Source organism: Nerophis lumbriciformis, linkage group LG32 (genome assembly GCF_033978685.3).
Source record: "Nerophis lumbriciformis linkage group LG32, RoL_Nlum_v2.1, whole genome shotgun sequence".
NCBI classification, from domain to species: domain Eukaryota; kingdom Metazoa; phylum Chordata; class Actinopteri; order Syngnathiformes; family Syngnathidae; genus Nerophis; species Nerophis lumbriciformis.
Window position 1 is genome coordinate 592170 of NC_084579.2, and position 22282 is coordinate 614451.

Sequence of the window (22282 nt, forward strand, 5' to 3'; positions counted from 1 at the left end):
TCCAAGACGTTAGATGGCAGTAGTGTATTCAGTCGTTGCGCCCAACAAAGTGTTAACACTGTAAGTATTGTACTAATTACGCACCGGTTGTTTTATTGTGACATGTTGTAGTTTTCATTAAGACATTTTAGGTGTTGAAATGTTAAAATATGCTAATTAGTAGCATGTCAATAGCAAAGCCAATGTATATTACTTAACTTTTGTTGGAGTGTTTTCTCAATCAATCGCTTTGTGCAACATTACCTGAAGGTAGTTTAGCAGAGTCTGCTCTCAGTGCTGCTGGAGTGATCGCCAAGTGTGTTTGCCACTGAGTCAACCAAGGTACCGAAACATGGCACCGTTTGATTTGACGTGAACTGCTGCCCGGTCGGAGCGGCAGGGATTTGGTGGGTGGCAAAAAGACGGATCCCTATCTGTGACCTCTGTCCTGGCTGCTCAGTACAATTTGGCGACGTTGGCAAATCCAAAGAAAAGACTTGCCTCCCAAGCAGCTTCAGTCACTTCTCATCAAAGTTACATGATGAACTTATTTTTACACTTAAAACATGACTTGTTTATTACGGCCATAGTTGGACTCTTACTCCCCATGAGGATATTGTATTATGTTCAACCTCAGAGTTTCCACTCTTTTTAAAGAAGCAACGCATTGTTTTACCTTTTGCATGCCATGCTGGGAGGCGGGGACATACAACGGAGGCGGAGTCTCAGTGCTGGTCATGGAGATGTTGTCCTGGCTGGGCAGGTCCATCTCGCGGATGACTTGCGGCTTCAGCTTGCCGTAACGCAGGCTGCAGTGGCGAAGGCTCTTCCTCTGCCATTTCTGGGTGGCGTCGCCGTCCTTGCTGACCCCGAACCAGTCGGCCGTGCCCCTGAAGCGGTCACGTTCACAACATGAGAGATTTATGACAACATGAGGAGGGAAGGCACCAGTCTGGCCATGTTTCTGACAGACAACTCACAGGACACATCATCACTGCAGCATATCTCAAAAACTAGAGAAAATATATTTGGACATACAAAGCCAAAAGACGTTGTGTAAATGGTCAATAAAAAGAGAATACAACAAATCCTTTTCAACTTATATTCAATTGAATAGACTGCAAAGACAAGATATTTCATGTTCACACTGACAAACTTTCTTCTTTTTTGCAAATATTAGCTCATTTGGAATTTGATGCCTGCAACATGTTTCAAAAAAGTTGGCACAAGTGGCAAAAAAGAGTGAAAAAGTTGAGGAATGCTCAACAAAGACTTATTTGGAACATCCCACAGGTGAACAGGCTAATTGGGAACAGGTGGGTGCCATGATTGGGTATAAAAGCAGCTTCCATGAAATGCTCAGTCATTCACAAACAAGGACGGGGCGAGGGTCACCACTTTGTCAACAAATGCCTGAGCAAATTGTTTAAGAACAACATTTCTCAACAAGGAATTTAGGGATTTCACCATCTACGCTCCGTAATATCATCAAAAGGTTCAGAGAATGTGGAGAAATCACTGCACGTAAGCCATGATATTACGCACCTTGGATCCCTCAGGCGCTACTGCATCAAAAAGCCACATCAGTGTGTAAAGGATATCACCACATGGGCTCAGGAACACTTCAGAAAACCACTGTCAGTAACTACAGTTGGTCGCTACATCTGTAAGTGCAAGTTAAAACTCTACTATGCAAAGCCAAAGCCATTTATCAACAACACCCAGAAACGCTGCCGGCTTCACTGGGCCGGAGCTCATCTAAGATGGACTGATACAAGGTGGAAAAGTGTTCTGTGGTCTGACAAGTCCACATTTCAAAGTGTTTTAGGAAACTGTGGACGTAGTGTCCTCTGGAACAAAGAGGAAAAGAACCATCTGGACGGTTGTAGGGTGAAAGTGTAAAAGGCAGCATGTGTGATGGTATGGGGGTGTATTAGTGGCCAAGACATGGGTAACTTACACATCTGTGAAGGCACCATTAATGCTGAAAGGTACATACAGCTTTTGGAGCAACATATGTTGCCATCCAAGCAACGTTATCATGGACGCCCCTGCTTATTTCAGCAAGACAATGCCAAGCCACGTGTTACAACAGCGTGGCTTCATAGTAAAAGAGTGCAGGTACTAGACTGGCCTGCCTGTAGTCCAGACATTGAAAATGTGTGAAGGCTAAAATATGAGAAGGGAGACTGTTGAACAACTTAAGCTGTACATCAAGCAAGAATGGGAAAGAATTCCACTTCAAAAATGTGTCTCCTCAGTTCCCAAACCTTTACTGAGTGTTGTTAAAAGGAAAGGCCATGTAACACACTGGTAAAAATGCCTTTTTTGCAATGTTTTGCTGCCGTTCCATTCTAAGTTCATGATTATTTAGTTTCTCAGTGTGAACATGAAATATCTTGTCTTTGCAGTCTATTCAATTGAATATATTACAAATCGTTGCATTCTTTTTTATTTTGTTTACAAATTACAGAACACGCCAACTTCATAGGTTATGTGTTTTGTACTTTAGGAGTCAGTATACAGCTTGTAGAGTCATTAAAACACACAGCCATAATTGTCAAAACAGCTGGAAACGCAAGTGAGTAGCAAGAAAATGCTCTTGCCTAGAGTGATGTCAGCGCGCATGAGTGCTCCTAGCAGTGGTGGAGCTGTGGTTCATTGGGGCAAACCTTATTTTAAGTAGGGATGATGCTCGAAACCGGTTTTCCTGGTTGTTCGATAAGAAAACTTGTTCATATCTGTGCAGCTGCAACACAACAATGGCGGACACATGCAATCATAATGTCCCAGCAAACAATCATATTGTCCCAGCAAAACAATCATATTGTCCCAGCAAACAATCATATTGTCCCAGCAAACAATCATAATGTCCCAGCAAAACAATCATATTGTCCCAGCAAACAATCATAATGTCCCAGCAAAACAATCATAATGTCCCAGCAAACAATCATAATGTCCCAGCAAAACAATCATATTGTCCCAGCAAACAATCATATTGTCCCAGCAAACAATCATAATGTCCCAGCAAACAATCATATTGTCCCAGCAAAACAATCATATTGTCCCAGCAAACAATCATATTGTCCCAGCAAACAATCATAATGTCCCAGCAAACAATCATATTGTCCCAGCAAACAATCATATTGTCCCAGCAAACAATCATATTGTCCCAGCAAACAATCATATTGTCCCAGCAAACAATCATAATGTCCCAGCAAACAATCATATTGTCCCAGCAAACAATCATAATGTCCCAGCAAACAATCATAATGTCCCAGCAAACAATCATATTGTCCCAGCAAACAATCATAATGTCCCAGCAAACAATCATAATGTCCCAGCAAACAATCATATTGTCCCAGCAAACAATCATAATGTCCCAGCAAACAATCATAATGTCCCAGCAAACAATCATAATGTCCCAGCAAACAATCATATTGTCCCAGCAAACAATCATATTGTCCCAGCAAACAATCATAATGTCCCAGCAAACAATCATATTGTCCCAGCAAACAATCATAATGTCCCAGCAAACAATCATAATGTCCCAGCAAACAATCATAATGTCCCAGCAAACAATCATAATGTCCCAGCAAACAATCATATTGTCCCAGCAAACAATCATATTGTCCCAGCAAACAATCGTAATGTCCCAGCAAACAATCATATTGTCCCAGCAAACAATCATATTGTCCCAGCAAACAATCATAATGTCCCAGCAAACAATCATAATGTCCCAGCAAACAATCATATTGTCCCAGCAAACAATCATATTGTCCCAGCAAACAATCATAATGTCCCAGCAAACAATCATAATGTCCCAGCAAACAATCATATTGTCCCAGCAAACAATCATAATGTCCCAGCAAACAATCATAATGTCCCAGCAAACAATCATATTGTCCCAGCAAACAATCATAATGTCCCAGCAAACAATCATAATGTCCCAGCAAACAATCATAATGTCCCAGCAAACAATCATAATGTCCCAGCAAATAATCATATTGTCCCAGCAAACAATCATAATGTCCCAGCAAACAATCATATTGTCCCAGCAAACAATCATAATGTCCCAGCAAACAATCATAATGTCCCAGCAAACAATCATATTGTCCCAGCAAACAATCATAATGTCCCAGCAAACAATCATAATGTCCCAGCAAACAATCATATTGTCCCAGCAAACAATCATATTGTCCCAGCAAACAATCATAATGTCCCAGCAAACAATCATAATGTCCCAGCAAACAATCACAATGTCCCAGCAAACAATCATATTGTCCCAGCAAACAATCATAATGTCCCAGCAAACAATCATAATGTCCCAGCAAACAATCATAATGTCCCAGCAAACAATCATATTGTCCCAGCAAACAATCATATTGTCCCAGCAAACAATCATAATGTCCCAGCAAACAATCATATTGTCCCAGCAAACAATCATAATGTCCCAGCAAACAATCATATTGTCCCAGCAAACAATCATATTGTCCCAGCAAACAATCATAATGTCCCAGCAAACAATCATAATGTCCCAGCAAACAATCATAATGTCCCAGCAAACAATCATATTGTCCCAGCAAACAATCATAATGTCCCAGCAAACAATCATAATGTCCCAGCAAACAATCATAATGTCCCAGCAAACAATCATAATGTCCCAGCAAACAATCATAATGTCCCAGCAAACAATCATAATGTCCCAGCAAACAATCATATTGTCCCAGCAAACAATCATATTGTCCCAGCAAACAATCATAATGTCCCAGCAAACAATCATAATGTCCCAGCAAACAATCATATTGTCCCAGCAAACAATCATAATGTCCCAGCAAACAATCATAATGTCCCAGCAAACAATCATATTGTCCCAGCAAACAATCATATTGTCCCAGCAAACAATCATATTGTCCCAGCAAACAATCATAATGTCCCAGCAAACAATCATATTGTCCCAGCAAACAATCATAATGTCCCAGCAAACAATCATATTGTCCCAGCAAACAATCATAATGTCCCAGCAAACAATCATATTGTCCCAGCAAACAATCATAATGTCCCAGCAAACAATCATAATGTCCCAGCAAACAATCATAATGTCCCAGCAAACAATCATAATGTCCCAGCAAACAATCATATTGTCCCAGCAAACAATCATAATGTCCCAGCAAACAATCATATTGTCCCAGCAAACAATCATAATGTCCCAGCAAACAATCATATTGTCCCAGCAAACAATCATAATGTCCCAGCAAACAATCATAATGTCCCAGCAAACAATCATAATGTCCCAGCAAACAATCATATTGTCCCAGCAAACAATCATAATGTCCCAGCAAACAATCATATTGTCCCAGCAAACAATCATAATGTCCCAGCAAACAATCATAATGTCCCAGCAAACAATCATATTGTCCCAGCAAACAATCATAATGTCCCAGCAAACAATCATATTGTCCCAGCAAACAATCATAATGTCCCAGCAAACAATCATATTGTCCCAGCAAACAATCATATTGTCCCAGCAAACAATCATAATGTCCCAGCAAACAATCCTATTGTCCCAGCAAACAATCATAATGTCCCAGCAAACAATCATATTGTCCCAGCAAACAATCATAATGTCCCAGCAAACAATCATATTGTCCCAGCAAACAATCATATTGTCCCAGCAAACAATCATATTGTCCCAGCAAACAATCATATTGTCCCAGCAAACAATCATAATGTCCCAGCAAACAATCATATTGTCCCAGCAAACAATCATAATGTCCCAGCAAACAATCATATTGTCCCAGCAAACAATCATAATGTCCCAGCAAACAATCATATTGTCCCAGCAAACAATCATATTGTCCCAGCAAACAATCATAATGTCCCAGCAAACAATCCTATTGTCCCAGCAAACAATCATAATGTCCCAGCAAACAATCATATTGTCCCAGCAAACAATCATAATGTCCCAGCAAACAATCATATTGTCCCAGCAAACAATCATAATGTCCCAGCAAACAATCATAATGTCCCAGCAAACAATCATAATGTCCCAGCAAACAATCATATTGTCCCAGCAAACAATCATAATGTCCCAGCAAACAATCATAATGTCCCAGCAAACAATCATATTGTCCCAGCAAACAATCATATTGTCCCAGCAAACAATCATAATGTCCCAGCAAACAATCATATTGTCCCAGCAAACAATCATATTGTCCCAGCAAACAATCATAATGTCCCAGCAAACAATCATATTGTCCCAGCAAACAATCATAATGTCCCAGCAAACAATCATAATGTCCCAGCAAACAATCATAATGTCCCAGCAAACAATCATAATGTCCCAGCAAACAATCATATTGTCCCAGCAAACAATCATATTGTCCCAGCAAACAATCATAATGTCCCAGCAAACAATCATATTGTCCCAGCAAACAATCATAATGTCCCAGCAAACAATCATAATGTCCCAGCAAACAATCATATTGTCCCAGCAAACAATCATAATGTCCCAGCAAACAATCATATTGTCCCAGCAAACAATCATAATGTCCCAGCAAACAATCATATTGTCCCAGCAAACAATCATATTGTCCCAGCAAACAATCATAATGTCCCAGCAAACAATCCTATTGTCCCAGCAAACAATCATAATGTCCCAGCAAACAATCATATTGTCCCAGCAAACAATCATAATGTCCCAGCAAACAATCATATTGTCCCAGCAAACAATCATAATGTCCCAGCAAACAATCATAATGTCCCAGCAAACAATCATAATGTCCCAGCAAACAATCATATTGTCCCAGCAAACAATCATATTGTCCCAGCAAACAATCATATTGTCCCAGCAAACAATCATATTGTCCCAGCAAACAATCATATTGTCCCAGCAAACAATCATAATGTCCCAGCAAACAATCATATTGTCCCAGCAAACAATCATAATGTCCCAGCAAACAATCATATTGTCCCAGCAAACAATCATAATGTCCCAGCAAACAATCATAATGTCCCAGCAAACAATCATAATGTCCCAGCAAACAATCATAATGTCCCAGCAAACAATCATAATGTCCCAGCAAACAATCATAATGTCCCAGCAAACAATCATATTGTCCCAGCAAACAATCATAATGTCCCAGCAAACAATCATAATGTCCCAGCAAACAATCATATTGTCCCAGCAAACAATCATATTGTCCCAGCAAACAATCATAATGTCCCAGCAAACAATCATAATGTCCCAGCAAACAATCATAATGTCCCAGCAAACAATCATAATGTCCCAGCAAACAATCATAATGTCCCAGCAAACAATCATATTGTCCCAGCAAACAATCATAATGTCCCAGCAAACAATCATAATGTCCCAGCAAACAATCATATTGTCCCAGCAAACAATCATATTGTCCCAGCAAACAATCATAATGTCCCAGCAAACAATCATAATGTCCCAGCAAACAATCATAATGTCCCAGCAAACAATCATAATGTCCCAGCAAACAAGGCCCCGAGAGAGGAAGAGGAAATGGCAAGTGAAGAGGGCTAATTAAAAGCTGTGGAGAAAAGGCAGTCAGAATATTAAGTACATCAATCTAATGCTTGTTCATTATTAAAGTATGCTGGTTATCTTGCTGAGAATCAGGCACTAAACATAGTTCAAATGAGCATTATTATTATTTGGGGTACAACTCTTGTATTGCAACTGTTTGGCAGGTGTACCTAATGAAAGGTCCAGTAAGTGTGTAAGTATTTTGTGTCATGGATGGACCCTAATTGACCCTTTTCTTCATGATCCCAATTAACAATGATTGTAAGCTAGTCACAAATAACATGCAATATGGTGGGAGACATTATGTATACCACAACTTTATGGCCTCAATATTTTCATAATGTACAGAAGAAGGGACGGCGTGGCGAAGTTGGTAGAGTCGTGCCAGCAATCGGAGGGTTGCTGGTTACTGAGTTCAATCCCCACCTTCTACCAATCTAGTCACGTCCGTTGTGTCCTTGGGCAAGACACTTCACCCTTGCTCCTGATGGCTGCTGGTTAGCGCCTTGCATGGCCATCAGTGTGTGAGTGTGTGTGTGAATGTGGAAATAGTGTCAAAGCGCTTTGAGTACCTTGAAGGTAGAAAAGCGCTATACAAGTATAACACATTTATCATTCATCATTTATTTATGCCCATGGAATACTCTCAGATGTACTTAATGCTTTTATTTTTATTTCAAATGTCACTGACTGTTGTACATAAGACTGCAGCTATCCAATATTTGAGTAGTTGGGTTATCTATCCAATACATTGTTTGATTCAAATAAGTAATCGGATAAAATGACAAAATGCTTTTTTCGATTAAAAAAATATACACATACTGTATACATACAGTACAGTATCAAGTTTGGACACACCTTCTCATTCAATGTGTTTTCTTTATTGTCATGACTATTTACATTGTAGATTGTCACATCAAAACTAGGAATGAACACATGTGGAGTTATGTACTTCACCAAAAAATAACCGCAAACATGTTTTATATTCTAGTTTCTTCAAAATAGCCACCCTTTGCTCTGATTACTGCTTTGCACACTCTTGGCATTCTCTCCATGAGCTTCACAAAGGAAGTCACCTGAAATGCTTTCCACTTCACAGGTGTGCTTGAAGCTCATGGAGAGAATGCCAAGAGTGTGTGAAACATCCACGAGTGTGTGTGCACCCTGGGTACCTGAGCAGGGTTCTGGACAGTGTGTGAAAGATCCACTAGTGTGTGTGTGCACCCTGGGTACCTGAGCAGGGTTCTGGACAGTGTGTGAAACATCCACTAGTGTGTGTGCACCCTGGGTACCTGAGCAGGGTTCTGGACAGTGTGTGAAACATCCACTAGTGTGTGTGTGCACCCTGGGTACCTGAGCAGGGTTCTGGACAGTGTGTGAAACATCCACTAGTGTGTGTGCACCCTGGGTACCTGAGCAGGGTTCTGGACAGTGTGTGAAAGATCCACTAGTGTGTGTGCACCCTGGGTACCTGAGCAGGGTTCTGGACAGCGAGTGGTGCTTCCTGGTGCTGCGGCGAGCAGCTCGCTGGCCCTTAATGGGCACCGTGTTAATCCGCTCAAAATGAACCCTCCTGATGACGTCGGCGGGTGAAGGAAGGTGCAGAAGAGGGAAGAAGAAGTAGGAAAAGAGAAAAGAGAAGAACGGGCAGTGAGAAGGAAGCAATGGAACTTCTCATGCAGGAGAAGGACTTGTTGATCACAGGTCAGGTCAGGTCAGGTCAGATCAGGGTCACGCAAGGTAAGCGAGGTCAAGTTGTTGATCAGAAGCAGCCATGCATCAACACAGACGGGAAAAGTCTCCTTTTACACAGCAGAGGTACAAGTGCATAAATCAAGCTCACCTTTTGATGGTCTGAGTGATGGATGACTGGCGATGTAAAACAGGCCGCCGGGTGTCAAAAAAGTCTCGGGGCGGGGGCTGGAGGTGAGAGGTCTCTACCGGCATGCTGATGCTGCGCAGGAAGCCCTGCCTCTTCATGGGCTATTCAAACAATAAACAATAAAGACAAATAACAGAAAGTTACATGTCAAGTCATTCATTTTTTTTTAAATATTTTGGTATTTTGAATTATATTTTCCTTATGGTTTCCATCTTAAAAATGAATATGAATAACTGTCAGGTGTGGAGAATAACAATAAAAAAAGGTACATATAAATAGTATGCATAAATAATAATGTATTAGAATACATACAGCAGTTGTAATTGTCTTTTTTTTATTACATTTATTTATATTGATTTTGTAGTAATATAAGGTAATTGTAGGGCTGTTTTAAAATATTTAAAAAATATATATAATTATATTAGTTGATATAAAAATGTATTTAAAAAAACAATAAGACCTAATTTAATGGATTATTATTATAAACCATATTATAATTAATTTTATATTACAAATGTTACATATAATATATACATGTTATTTTTAGCAACCTATTTTATTCATCTCAATTATATTCATTTGAAGGCTATTTAAGGCAATTTAATACAAATACTATTTGTAAAAAAGTTTTTGAAAAGTCAGCAAGTATGCTATTTTTAAAACTATTAGTATCAATAATATTTAGACTGATCTATCTGTGTTGGCCCTGCGATGAAGTGGCTACTTGTCCAGGGTCTACCCCGCCTTCCTCCTGAGTGCACCTGGGATAGGCTCCAGCCCCCGCAAACCCGAGTGGGAAAAGCGGTAGACAATGGATGGATGATTTCAAAATGTAGGATCACAAATACAAAAACACAAATGTAACAGCAAAGTGGGCTGTGTACGAGGATGTCGTTGTGGCTTGTGCAGCCCTTTGAGACACTTGTGATTTAGGGCTATATAAATAAAGATTGATTGATTGATTGAAGTAGTGCAACATTTACAACACAACTAAATGCAATATATTAGTTATATATTTCTTTTTTATTTATCCATCTTGATATTTTTGTGTTAATTGTGAGGCTATTTTAATATAAATATTAGCAAAAATGGGAAAAAAATGTCAGCAAGGTATGCCACTTTAAAAAAAAATATTTTAGAAGACATAATTATTATTTTTGTATATTTGTTACAGTTATTTGTATGGCCAATTGCCATCTATTTATTGGTCTCTTTGCAACAAATGGAAACATCCTATTTCTTGTTCTCATCAATGAGTAGAAAATGGATGGATGCAAGTTTTCTCACCTGAACAAAAGTGGGAGGCTCGTCCAGCGACACCTGAGCTGCAGGAATGTCCAGTCGGAGCCAGGGGGGCTTCTTCCTCTGCAGGCTGCTGGTGCTGTCTCGCCGTGGTGGTTCTGCCATGTTGGGTGTCGCCTGCCAGCTGCATGAGGAGACCAGGATTTCATTTGTTATCTTTTGAAAGGACACAGAAGGCATCAAAACAAAATGCACCGTCATTGCAGTTGCTTGTAGTACCGACTGACGCCACAAGAGGGCAGTGATCAGTATTTTGTCTGCTACTGTACATGACATGAGCATAGTCGCTTTGCAACAATTACACTTTTTTCCTGCAAGGGAAATACTATCAGAGCCTAAGAAGTGTGAGTGCACCAAACAGAAGTCACACATCATGTATTTTACTGACTGGAATGTCACTGCCACAAAAAGGCTCAAGCCTTCGCCATCAATCAAAACAGTTTTGCAGCGGACACGGCAGGTCACGTCCTCACTTCCCTCTAGTTTCAACCAAAAAAGAGGGTGACCACATTTGACTTTGGTTGCCAATAGAACTCACCACAAGGTCTTGATTTAGCCTCAGTGAATGACGGACAGCAGCAGAGGAGAAACACACAAAAACACTGACTTGTGTTTTATTACACACACTTGCACAAACTAACACATAATGACATCCATTACAGGATGGAGAGCATCATCACTATAGCATCATCTAGAACACACCTGGAGAGCATCATCACTATAGCATCATCACTATAGCATCATCCATAACACACCTGGAGAGCATCATCACTATAGCATCATCTAGAACACACCTGGAGAGCATCATCTATAACACACCTGGGCAAATTCAGGCCTGGGGCCCGCCGGACATTCCCAAATATTTAGTTGAGATGTTTAAGATGTAAAGTGTAGCTGCCATTATGATGTGCACTCATCTTTTATAATGACCACAAGTCTTCAACTATACTAAGTCTTTACATGCTTGGAATCTGCATCATATACTAGTTACTATGCTCATCTAATTACTTACTATGCTCATCTAATTAGTATCAATCAAAACTATGCTCATCTAATTAGTTACTTTAGTAACTAATTCGATGACCATAGTAACTAATTAGATGACCATTGTAACTAATTAGATGAGCATAGATGCTCATCTAATTAGTTATTATGGTCATCTAATTAGTTACTATGGTCATCTAATGAGTAAGTATGGTCATCTAATAAATTATTATGGTCATCTAATGAGTTACTATGGTCATCTAATGAGTTATTATGGTCATCTAATGAGTTACTATGGTCATCTAATTAGTTACTATAGTAACTAATATGCATCCAAACAACAGAGTCAAGGATTGTCTTAAATCAGTGGTTCTCAAATGGGGGTACTTGAAGGTATGCCAAGGGGTACGTGAGATTTTTTTTAAAATGTGTGTCAAAAAGAAGTGTGAAAAGAAATGCAACAATGCAATATTCAGTGTTGACAGCTAGATTTGTTCCATAAATATTGATGTTAAAGATTTATTTTTTTGTGAAGAAATGTTGAGAATGAAGTTGATGAATCTCTATTACAATCCCCAAAGAGGGCACTTTAAGTTGATGATTACTTCTATGTGTAGAAATCTTTATTTATAATTGAATCACTTGTTTATTTTTCCACATGTTTTTAGTTATTTTTATATCTTTTTTTCCAAATAGTTCAAGAAAGACCACAACAAATGAGCAATATTTTGCACTGTTATACAATTTAATAAATCAGAAACTGATGACATAGTGCTGTATTTTACTTTTTTATCTCTTTTTTTCAACCAACAATGCTTTGCTCTGATTAGGGGGTACTTGAATTAAAAAAAATGTTCAGAGGGGGTACATCACTGAAAAAAGGTTGAGAACCACTGCCTTAAAGGACGCACTGATGTTCCCCCCTTAAAGATAGAAACAAGTTTTATTGCTCAAAATGTTTGGCTTTGCAGACCAGCTGCTTTTTGCACGTGTTAAACGCTTGCTAACATTTTACTGACTGCAGTGTACTACAAAGCTTCAAGAAAATCATCTGATTTGTTTAAAAATGCAGCAAAGTACAAAAGAAGTACACACCATAGACACAAGGGTTGGGGTAAGGTCAGTTAAAGTAGGACTGGGCAATATTGCTGAAAACTGGTGTTTTATATGGCTCAATATCAATAATGATTGATATTTTTCATGACCTATTTAAATAAGGACCATGGGATACATAGATTAAAAGTCAACATTTTTATTCAAAAGACAACCTTCCTCTGACTATAATCCCCTCAGATAAGAAGGCAAAAGGGAAATAAAATGTCAACACAACTATAGAAAACACAATTCTGAAGTCACATTAAACAGTTAGTAACTAGAGATGTCCCATAATAATATTTGTATTTTTTATTTTTATTAAATCAACATAAACACAAGATACACTTACAATTAGTGCACCAACCCAAAAAAACTCCCTCCCCCAATTACACAAAAGGGTTGTTTCCTTCTGTTATTAATATTGTGGTTCCTACATTATATATCAATATATATCAATACAGTCTGCAGGGATACAGTTAATAATGACAATATATCAATATATATCAATACAGTCTGCAAGGGATACAGTTAATAATGACAATATATCAATATATATCAATACAGTGTGCAGGGATACAGTTAATAATGACAATATATCAATATATATCAATACAGTCTGCAAGGGATACAGTTAATAATGACAATATATCAATATATATCAATACAGTGTGCAGGGATACAGTTAATAATGACAATATATCAATATATATCAATACAGTGTGCAGGGATACAGTTAATAATGACAATATATCAATATATATCAATACAGTGTGCAGGAATACAGTTAATAATGACAATATATCAATATATATCAATACAGTCTGCAAGGGATACAGTTAATAATGACAATATATCAATATATATCAATACAGTGTGCAGGGATACAGTTAATAATGACAATATATCAATATATATCAATACAGTGTGCAGGGATACAGTTAATAATGACAATATATCAATATATATCAATACAGTGTGCAGGGATACAGTTAATAATGACAATATATCAATATATATCAATACAGTGTGCAGGGATACAGTTAATAATGACAATATATCAATATATATCAATACAGTGTGCAGGGATACAGTTAATAATAACAATATATCAATATATATCAATACAGTGTGCAGGGATACAGTTAATAATGACAATATATCAATATATATCAATACAGTCTGCAAGGGATACAGTTAATAATGACAATATATCAATATATATCAATACAGTGTGCAGGGATACAGTTAATAATGACAATATATCAATATATATCAATACAGTGTGCAGGGATACAGTTAATAATGACAATATATCAATATATATCAATACAGTGTGCAGGGATACAGTTAATAATGACAATATATCAATATATATCAATACAGTGTGCAGGGATACAGTTAATAATGACAATATATCAATATATATCAATACAGTGTGCAGGGATACAGTTAATAATGACAATATATCAATATATATCAATACAGTGTGCAGGGATACAGTTAATAATGACAATATATCAATATATATCAATACAGTCTGCAGGGATACAGTCCGTAAGCACACATGATTGTGCGTGCTGCTGCTCCACTAATAGTACCAACAGTTAATTGTTCTCCTTTTTAATTCATTACTAGTTTCTATGTAACTGTTTTTATATTGTTTTACTTTCTTTTTTATTCAAGAAAATGTTTTTAATTGATTTATCTTAATTTATTTTATAATTTTTTTTAAAAAAGGACCTTATCTTCACCATACTTGGTTGTCCAAATTAGGCATAGTAATGTGTTAATTCCATGACTGTATATATCGCTATCGGTTGATATCGGTATCGGTAATTAAGAGTTGGACAATATTGGAATATCGGATATCGGCAACAAAGCCATTATCGGACATCCCTATTAATAACCTCTTAAAATAAAGGTGCAAAAATAAGGGATACATAAGAAATGCTTAACAAAATACTGCAAAGTGTGAAACTGTAAACATAAATACATTTTCCGCAGGTTTAGAGCCAGAAAGTTATTTTGCTTAAACAATGGTGTGTAATACAGGGAAGACTTGTATGATTTTGTACATATTAAGATTGTCCCGATACCAATGTTGTGGTACCGGTACCAAAATGTATTTCGCTACTTTTCTAAGTAAAAGGCACCAAAAAAATGGCATTATTATCTTTATTTGAACAAAAATGTTAGTGTACATGAAACATATGTTTATTATTGTCCTTAAATAAAATGTTGAACATACTAGACAACTTGTCTTTTAGTAGTAAGTAAACAAACAAAGACTCTTAATTAGTCTGCTGACGTATGCAGTAACATATTGTGTCATTTATACACCTATTATTTTCTACACATTATGAGGGACAAACTGTAAAAATTTATTTTAAATCTACTTGTTCATTTACTGTTAATATCTGCTTATTTTCTGTTTTAACATGTTCTATCTACACTTCTGTTCAAATGTAATAATCACTTATTCTTCTCTTCTTTGATACTTGACATTAGTTTTGGATGATACCACACATTTAGGTATGGATGTGATACCAAGTAGTTACAGGATCATACATTGGTCATATTCAAAGTCCTCATGTGTCCAGGGACATATTTACTGACTTTATAAACATCATATACATTTAAAATAAACGAAAAAAGATTGTGTGACCATGAAAAATATCGATATAATTATATTAGTATCGACTAGTTACGCTATTGTACTTGGTATCATTACAGTGGATGTCAGGTGTAGATCCACTCATGGCATTTGTTTACATTGTGACGGTGGTGAGCTATTGTATCCTCCTACGGTGTGTAGTGAAGCATGTTTAGATATTCCTCGTCCTGCAGTGATAATGATACTTGTAAGAAACTTACTTTATTTGTCACCATGGAGGCGAGGATTAGTGATTTAGAAGTACCGGTAACTAAAACACTGTGGATGGATGTTAGCTGCATGTGTTAAAGCAGCTCTTCCTGAGGGTGTTTCAGTGTTATAACTTCACCTTTATCTTGACTTTTTACACCAAAATGCGTCCATTCTCCCTTTTCTGTCTACACACTGTGTCTGCTTGTAAGTACTCTGTGTGTGTGCGCTGCCCAACATGCTCCTCTGCTTTTCTGTCTACACACTGTGTCTGCTTGTAAGTACTCTGTGTGTGTGCGCTGCTGAACATGCTCCTCTGCTTTTCTGTCTACACACTGTGTCTGCTTGTAAGTACTCTCTGTGTGTGCGCTGCCCAACATGCTCCTCTGCTCGTAAAACCAGCAATGTCATGACGTGATGTTAAAAAGAGAGGGGGGGGGATTGGTACCTTTTAGAGGCGGTATAGTACCGACTATGATTCATTAGTATCATGGTACTATACTAGTACCGGTATACCATACAACCCTAGTAGATATTGATACATGGCCTTATATTGCTGAGTTGATATGTTGTTAAATTGTTAAATGTATTTTGATGATAAATCATGATCAACAAATGAAATTGTTTAAGGAAGTTTAAACATAAGGTATTACCAATACTGGCCACGTATTTACTTGGTATGGTGTTGATAGCAACATTTGAGTGAGAGAGAAGCGATGAGTACTACTGTACTGTCCCCAAAAAGACGTGGTTAGAATCCCTTCAAGTAATAACATCAATGGACGGACAAACCATGCACAAGCAATGAAGCAGAGATGTCCTTGCTGCACATGGAATGTATACTCAAGATGGAGGATTAGCCTCTTTCATCATCTGCCCGCTATTCACCCCTAATCTCACTTTCAAGGTGACGGCGTTCCATCGTCAGAGTTTACCTTCAGGGAAGCATGATTTCATCACAGCTGAGGATTTGTTTTGACTTCCAGAAAGCAGGATAGAAATAAGGATGTAGCGCTTTGCTCAGCAGACACACTTTCTGTCCTCAACAGGCCTCAAACTACTTCCTCCTTCTCTATGAAGACAGACTAAACAAAGCTGACATCTCGCCAGGTGCACACACCTCCAGCCAGGCACAACTAATAGACGTGGTGCACATAGTCCATACACAACTCATAGACATGGTGCACATAGTCCATACACAACTCATAGACATGGTGCACATAGTCCATACACAACTCATAGACATGGTGCACATAGTCCATACACAACTCATAGACGTGGTGCACATAGTCCATACACAACTCATAGACGTGGTGCACATAGTCCATACACAACTCAGAGATGGTGCACATAGTCCATACACAACTCATAGACATGGTGCACATAGTCCATACACAACTCATAGACATGGTGCACATAGTCCATACACAACTCATAGACATGGTGCACATAGTCCATACACAACTCATAGACATGGTGCACATAGTCCATACACAACTCATAGACATGGTGCACATAGTCCATACACAACTCATAGACGTGGTGCACATAGTCCATACACAACTCATAGACATGGTGCACATAGTCCATACACAACTCATAGACATGGTGCACATAGTCCATACACAACTCATAGACGTGGTGCACATAGTCCATACACAACTCAGAGATGGTGCACATTGTCCATACACAACTCATAGACATGGTGCACATAGTCCATACACAACTCATAGACATGGTGCACATAGTCCATACACAACTCATAGAGATGGTGCACATAGTCCATACACAACTAATAGACGTGGTGCACATAGTCCATACACAACTCATAGAGATGGTGCACATAGTCCATACACAACTCATAGACGTGGTGCACATAGTCCATACACAACTCATAGACATGGTGCACATAGTCCATACACAACTCATAGACGTGGTGCACATAGTCCATACACAACTCATAGACATGGTGCACATAGTCCATACACAACTCATAGACATGGTGCACATAGTCCATACACAACTCATAGACATGGTGCACATAGTCCATACACAACTCATAGACGTGGTGCACATAGTCCATACACAACTCATAGACATGGTGCACATAGTCCATACACAACTCATAGACGTGGTGCACATAGTCCATACACAACTCAGAGATGGTGCACATAGTCCATACACAACTCATAGACATGGTGCACATAGTCCATACACAACTCATAGACATGGTGCACATAGTCCATACACAACTCATAGACATGGTGCACATAGTCCATACACAACTCATAGACATGGTGCACATAGTCCATACACAACTCATAGACGTGGTGCACATAGTCCATACACAACTCAGAGATGGTGCACATAGTCCATACACAACTCATAGACATGGTGCACATAGTCCATACACAACTCATAGACATGGTGCACATAGTCCATACACAACTCATAGAGATGGTGCACATAGTCCATACACAACTAATAGACGTGGTGCACATAGTCCATACACAACTCATAGAGATGGTGCACATAGTCCATACACAACTCATAGACATGGTGCACATAGTCCATACACAACTCATAGACGTGGTGCACATAGTCCATACACAACTCAGAGATGGTGCACATTGTCCATACACAACTCATAGACATGGTGCACATAGTCCATACACAACTCATAGACATGGTGCACATAGTCCATACACAACTCATAGACGTGGTGCACATAGTCCATACACAACTCAGAGATGGTGCACATTGTCCATACACAACTCATAGACATGGTGCACATAGTCCATACACAACTCATAGACATGGTGCACATAGTCCATACACAACTCATAGAGATGGTGCACATAGTCCATACACAACTAATAGACGTGGTGCACATAGTCCATACACAACTCATAGAGATGGTGCACATAGTCCATACACAACTCATAGACGTGGTGCACATAGTCCATACACAACTCATAGACATGGTGCACATAGTCCATACACAACTCATAGACATGGTGCACATAGTCCATACACAACTCATAGACGTGGTGCACATAGTCCATACACAACTCAGAGATGGTGCACATAGTCCATACACAACTCATAGACATGGTGCACATAGTCCATACACAACTCATAGACATGGTGCACATAGTCCATACACAACTCATAGACATGGTGCACATAGTCCATACACAACTCATAGACGTGGTGCACATAGTCCATACACAACTCATAGACGTGGTGCACATAGTCCATACACAACTCATAGAGATGGTGCACATAGTCCATACACAACTCATAGACATGGTGCACATAGTCCATACACAACTCATAGACGTGGTGCACATAGTCCATACACAACTCATAGACATGGTGCACATAGTCCATACACAACTCATAGAGATGGTGCACATAGTCCATACACAACTCATAGACGTGGTGCACATAGTCCATACACAACTCATAGACATGGTGCACATAGTCCATACACAACTCATAGACGTGGTGCACATAGTCCATACACAACTCATAGACGTGGTGCACATAGTCCATACACAACTCAGAGATGGTGCACATAGTCCATACACAACTCATAGACATGGTGCACATAGTCCATACACAACTCATAGACATGGTGCACATAGTCCATACACAACTCATAGACATGGTGCACATAGTCCATACACAACTCATAGAGATGGTGCACATAGTCCATACACAACTAATAGACGTGGTGCACATAGTCCATACACAACTCATAGAGATGGTGCACATAGTCCATACACAACTCATAGACATGGTGCACATAGTCCATACACAACTCATAGACGTGGTGCACATAGTCCATACACAACTCATAGACATGGTGCACATAGTCCATACACAACTCATAGACGTGGTGCACATAGTCCATACACAACTCAGAGATGGTGCACATAGTCCATACACAACTCATAGACATGGTGCACATAGTCCATACACAACTCATAGACGTGGTGCACATAGTCCATACACAACTCAGAGATGGTGCACATTGTCCATACACAACTCATAGACATGGTGCACATAGTCCATACACAACTCATAGACATGGTGCACATAGTCCATACACAACTCATAGAGATGGTGCACATAGTCCATACACAACTAATAGACGTGGTGCACATAGTCCATACACAACTCATAGAGATGGTGCACATAGTCCATACACAACTCATAGACGTGGTGCACATAGTCCATACACAACTCATAGACATGGTGCACATAGTCCATACACAACTCATAGACGTGGTGCACATAGTCCATACACAACTCATAGACATGGTGCACATAGTCCATACACAACTCATAGACATGGTGCACATAGTCCATACACAACTCATAGACGTGGTGCACATAGTCCATACACAACTCAGAGATGGTGCACATAGTCCATACACAACTCATAGACATGGTGCACATAGTCCATACACAACTCATAGACATGGTGCACATAGTCCATACACAACTCATAGACATGGTGCACATAGTCCATACACAACTCATAGACATGGTGCACATAGTCCATACACAACTCATAGACGTGGTGCACATAGTCCATACACAACTCAGAGATGGTGCACATAGTCCATACACAACTCATAGACATGGTGCACATAGTCCATACACAACTCATAGACGTGGTGCACATAGTCCATACACAACTCAGAGATGGTGCACATTGTCCATACACAACTCATAGACATGGTGCACATAGTCCATACACAACTCATAGACATGGTGCACATAGTCCATACACAACTCATAGACGTGGTGCACATAGTCCATACACAACTCAGAGATGGTGCACATTGTCCATACACAACTCATAGACATGGTGCACATAGTCCATACACAACTCATAGACATGGTGCACATAGTCCATACACAACTCATAGAGATGGTGCACATAGTCCATACACAACTAATAGACGTGGTGCACATAGTCCATACACAACTCATAGAGATGGTGCACATAGTCCATACACAACTCATAGACATGGTGCACATAGTCCATACACAACTCATAGACATGGTGCACATAGTCCATACACAACTCATAGACGTGGTGCACATAGTCCATACACAACTCATAGACGTGGTGCACATAGTCCATACACAACTCATAGACATGGTGCACATAGTCCATACACAACTCATAGACATGGTGCACATAGTCCATACACAACTCATAGACGTGGTGCACATAGTCCATACACAACTCAGAGATGGTGCACATAGTCCATACACAACTCATAGACATGGTGCACATAGTCCATACACAACTCATAGACATGGTGCACATAGTCCATACACAACTCATAGACATGGTGCACATAGTCCATACACAACTCATAGAGATGGTGCACATAGTCCATACACAACTAATAGACGTGGTGCACATAGTCCATACACAACTCATAGAGATGGTGCACATAGTCCATACACAACTCATAGACATGGTGCACATAGTCCATACACAACTCATAGACGTGGTGCACATAGTCCATACACAACTCATAGACATGGTGCACATAGTCCATACACAACTCATAGACATGGTGCACATAGTCCATACACAACTCATAGACGTGGTGCACATAGTCCATACACAACTCAGAGATGGTGCACATAGTCCATACACAACTCATAGACATGGTGCACATAGTCCATACACAACTCATAGACATGGTGCACATAGTCCATACACAACTCATAGAGATGGTGCACATAGTCCATACACAACTCATAGACATGGTGCACATAGTCCATACACAACTCATAGACATGGTGCACATAGTCCATACACAACTCATAGACATGGTGCACATAGTCCATACACAACTCATAGACGTGGTGCACATAGTCCATACACAACTCAGAGATGGTGCACATAGTCCATACACAACTCATAGACATGGTGCACATAGTCCATACACAACTCATAGACATGGTGCACATAGTCCATACACAACTCATAGAGATGGTGCACATAGTCCATACACAACTAATAGACGTGGTGCACATAGTCCATACACAACTCATAGAGATGGTGCACATAGTCCATACACAACTCATAGACATGGTGCACATAGTCCATACACAACTCATAGACGTGGTGCACATAGTCCATACACAACTCATAGACATGGTGCACATAGTCCATACACAACTCATAGACGTGGTGCACATAGTCCATACACAACTCATAGACATGGTGCACATAGTCCATACACAACTCATAGACATGGTGCACATAGTCCATACACAACTCATAGAGATGGTGCACATAGTCCATACACAACTTATAGAGATGGTGCACATAGTCCATACACAACTCATAGACATGGTGCACATAGTCCATACACAACTCATAGAGATGGTGCACATAGTCCATACACAACTTGAAGAGACATAGTCCATACAGAAGAAATAGTCCACACATGGCATGATTTCATGCATGCACAGAAACCCACAGATGGCCTCTTGAAAATGCCACATTCTATTGGTTGTCATCAGTTGTAAATCCTGTAAGTGTCAGAATATTCTACATGTAAATACTGTAAGTGTCAGACTA

The 22282-nt window shown here is 39.2% G+C and overlaps 1 protein-coding gene across 2 annotated transcripts in view; it reads right to left on the minus strand.

The window, feature by feature from the left end:
* Positions 1 to 22282, minus strand: part of rhbdf1a (rhomboid 5 homolog 1a (Drosophila)) — an 89311-nt gene that overhangs the window by 26082 nt on the left and 40947 nt on the right. The window contains exons 2-5 of one of the 2 annotated variants that reach the window (XM_061981236.2): positions 10704 to 10842; positions 9378 to 9517; positions 9006 to 9107; positions 656 to 869 (exon numbers count right to left, since the gene is read on the minus strand). In XM_061981236.2, coding sequence (XP_061837220.1) covers positions 656 to 869; positions 9006 to 9107; positions 9378 to 9517; positions 10704 to 10823 — 576 coding nt within the window. In that variant the 5' untranslated portion in view covers positions 10824 to 10842. The remainder of the gene's footprint in view (positions 1 to 655; positions 870 to 9005; positions 9108 to 9377; positions 9518 to 10703; positions 10843 to 22282) is intronic. The other variant, XM_061981237.2, reaches the window with a different exon arrangement.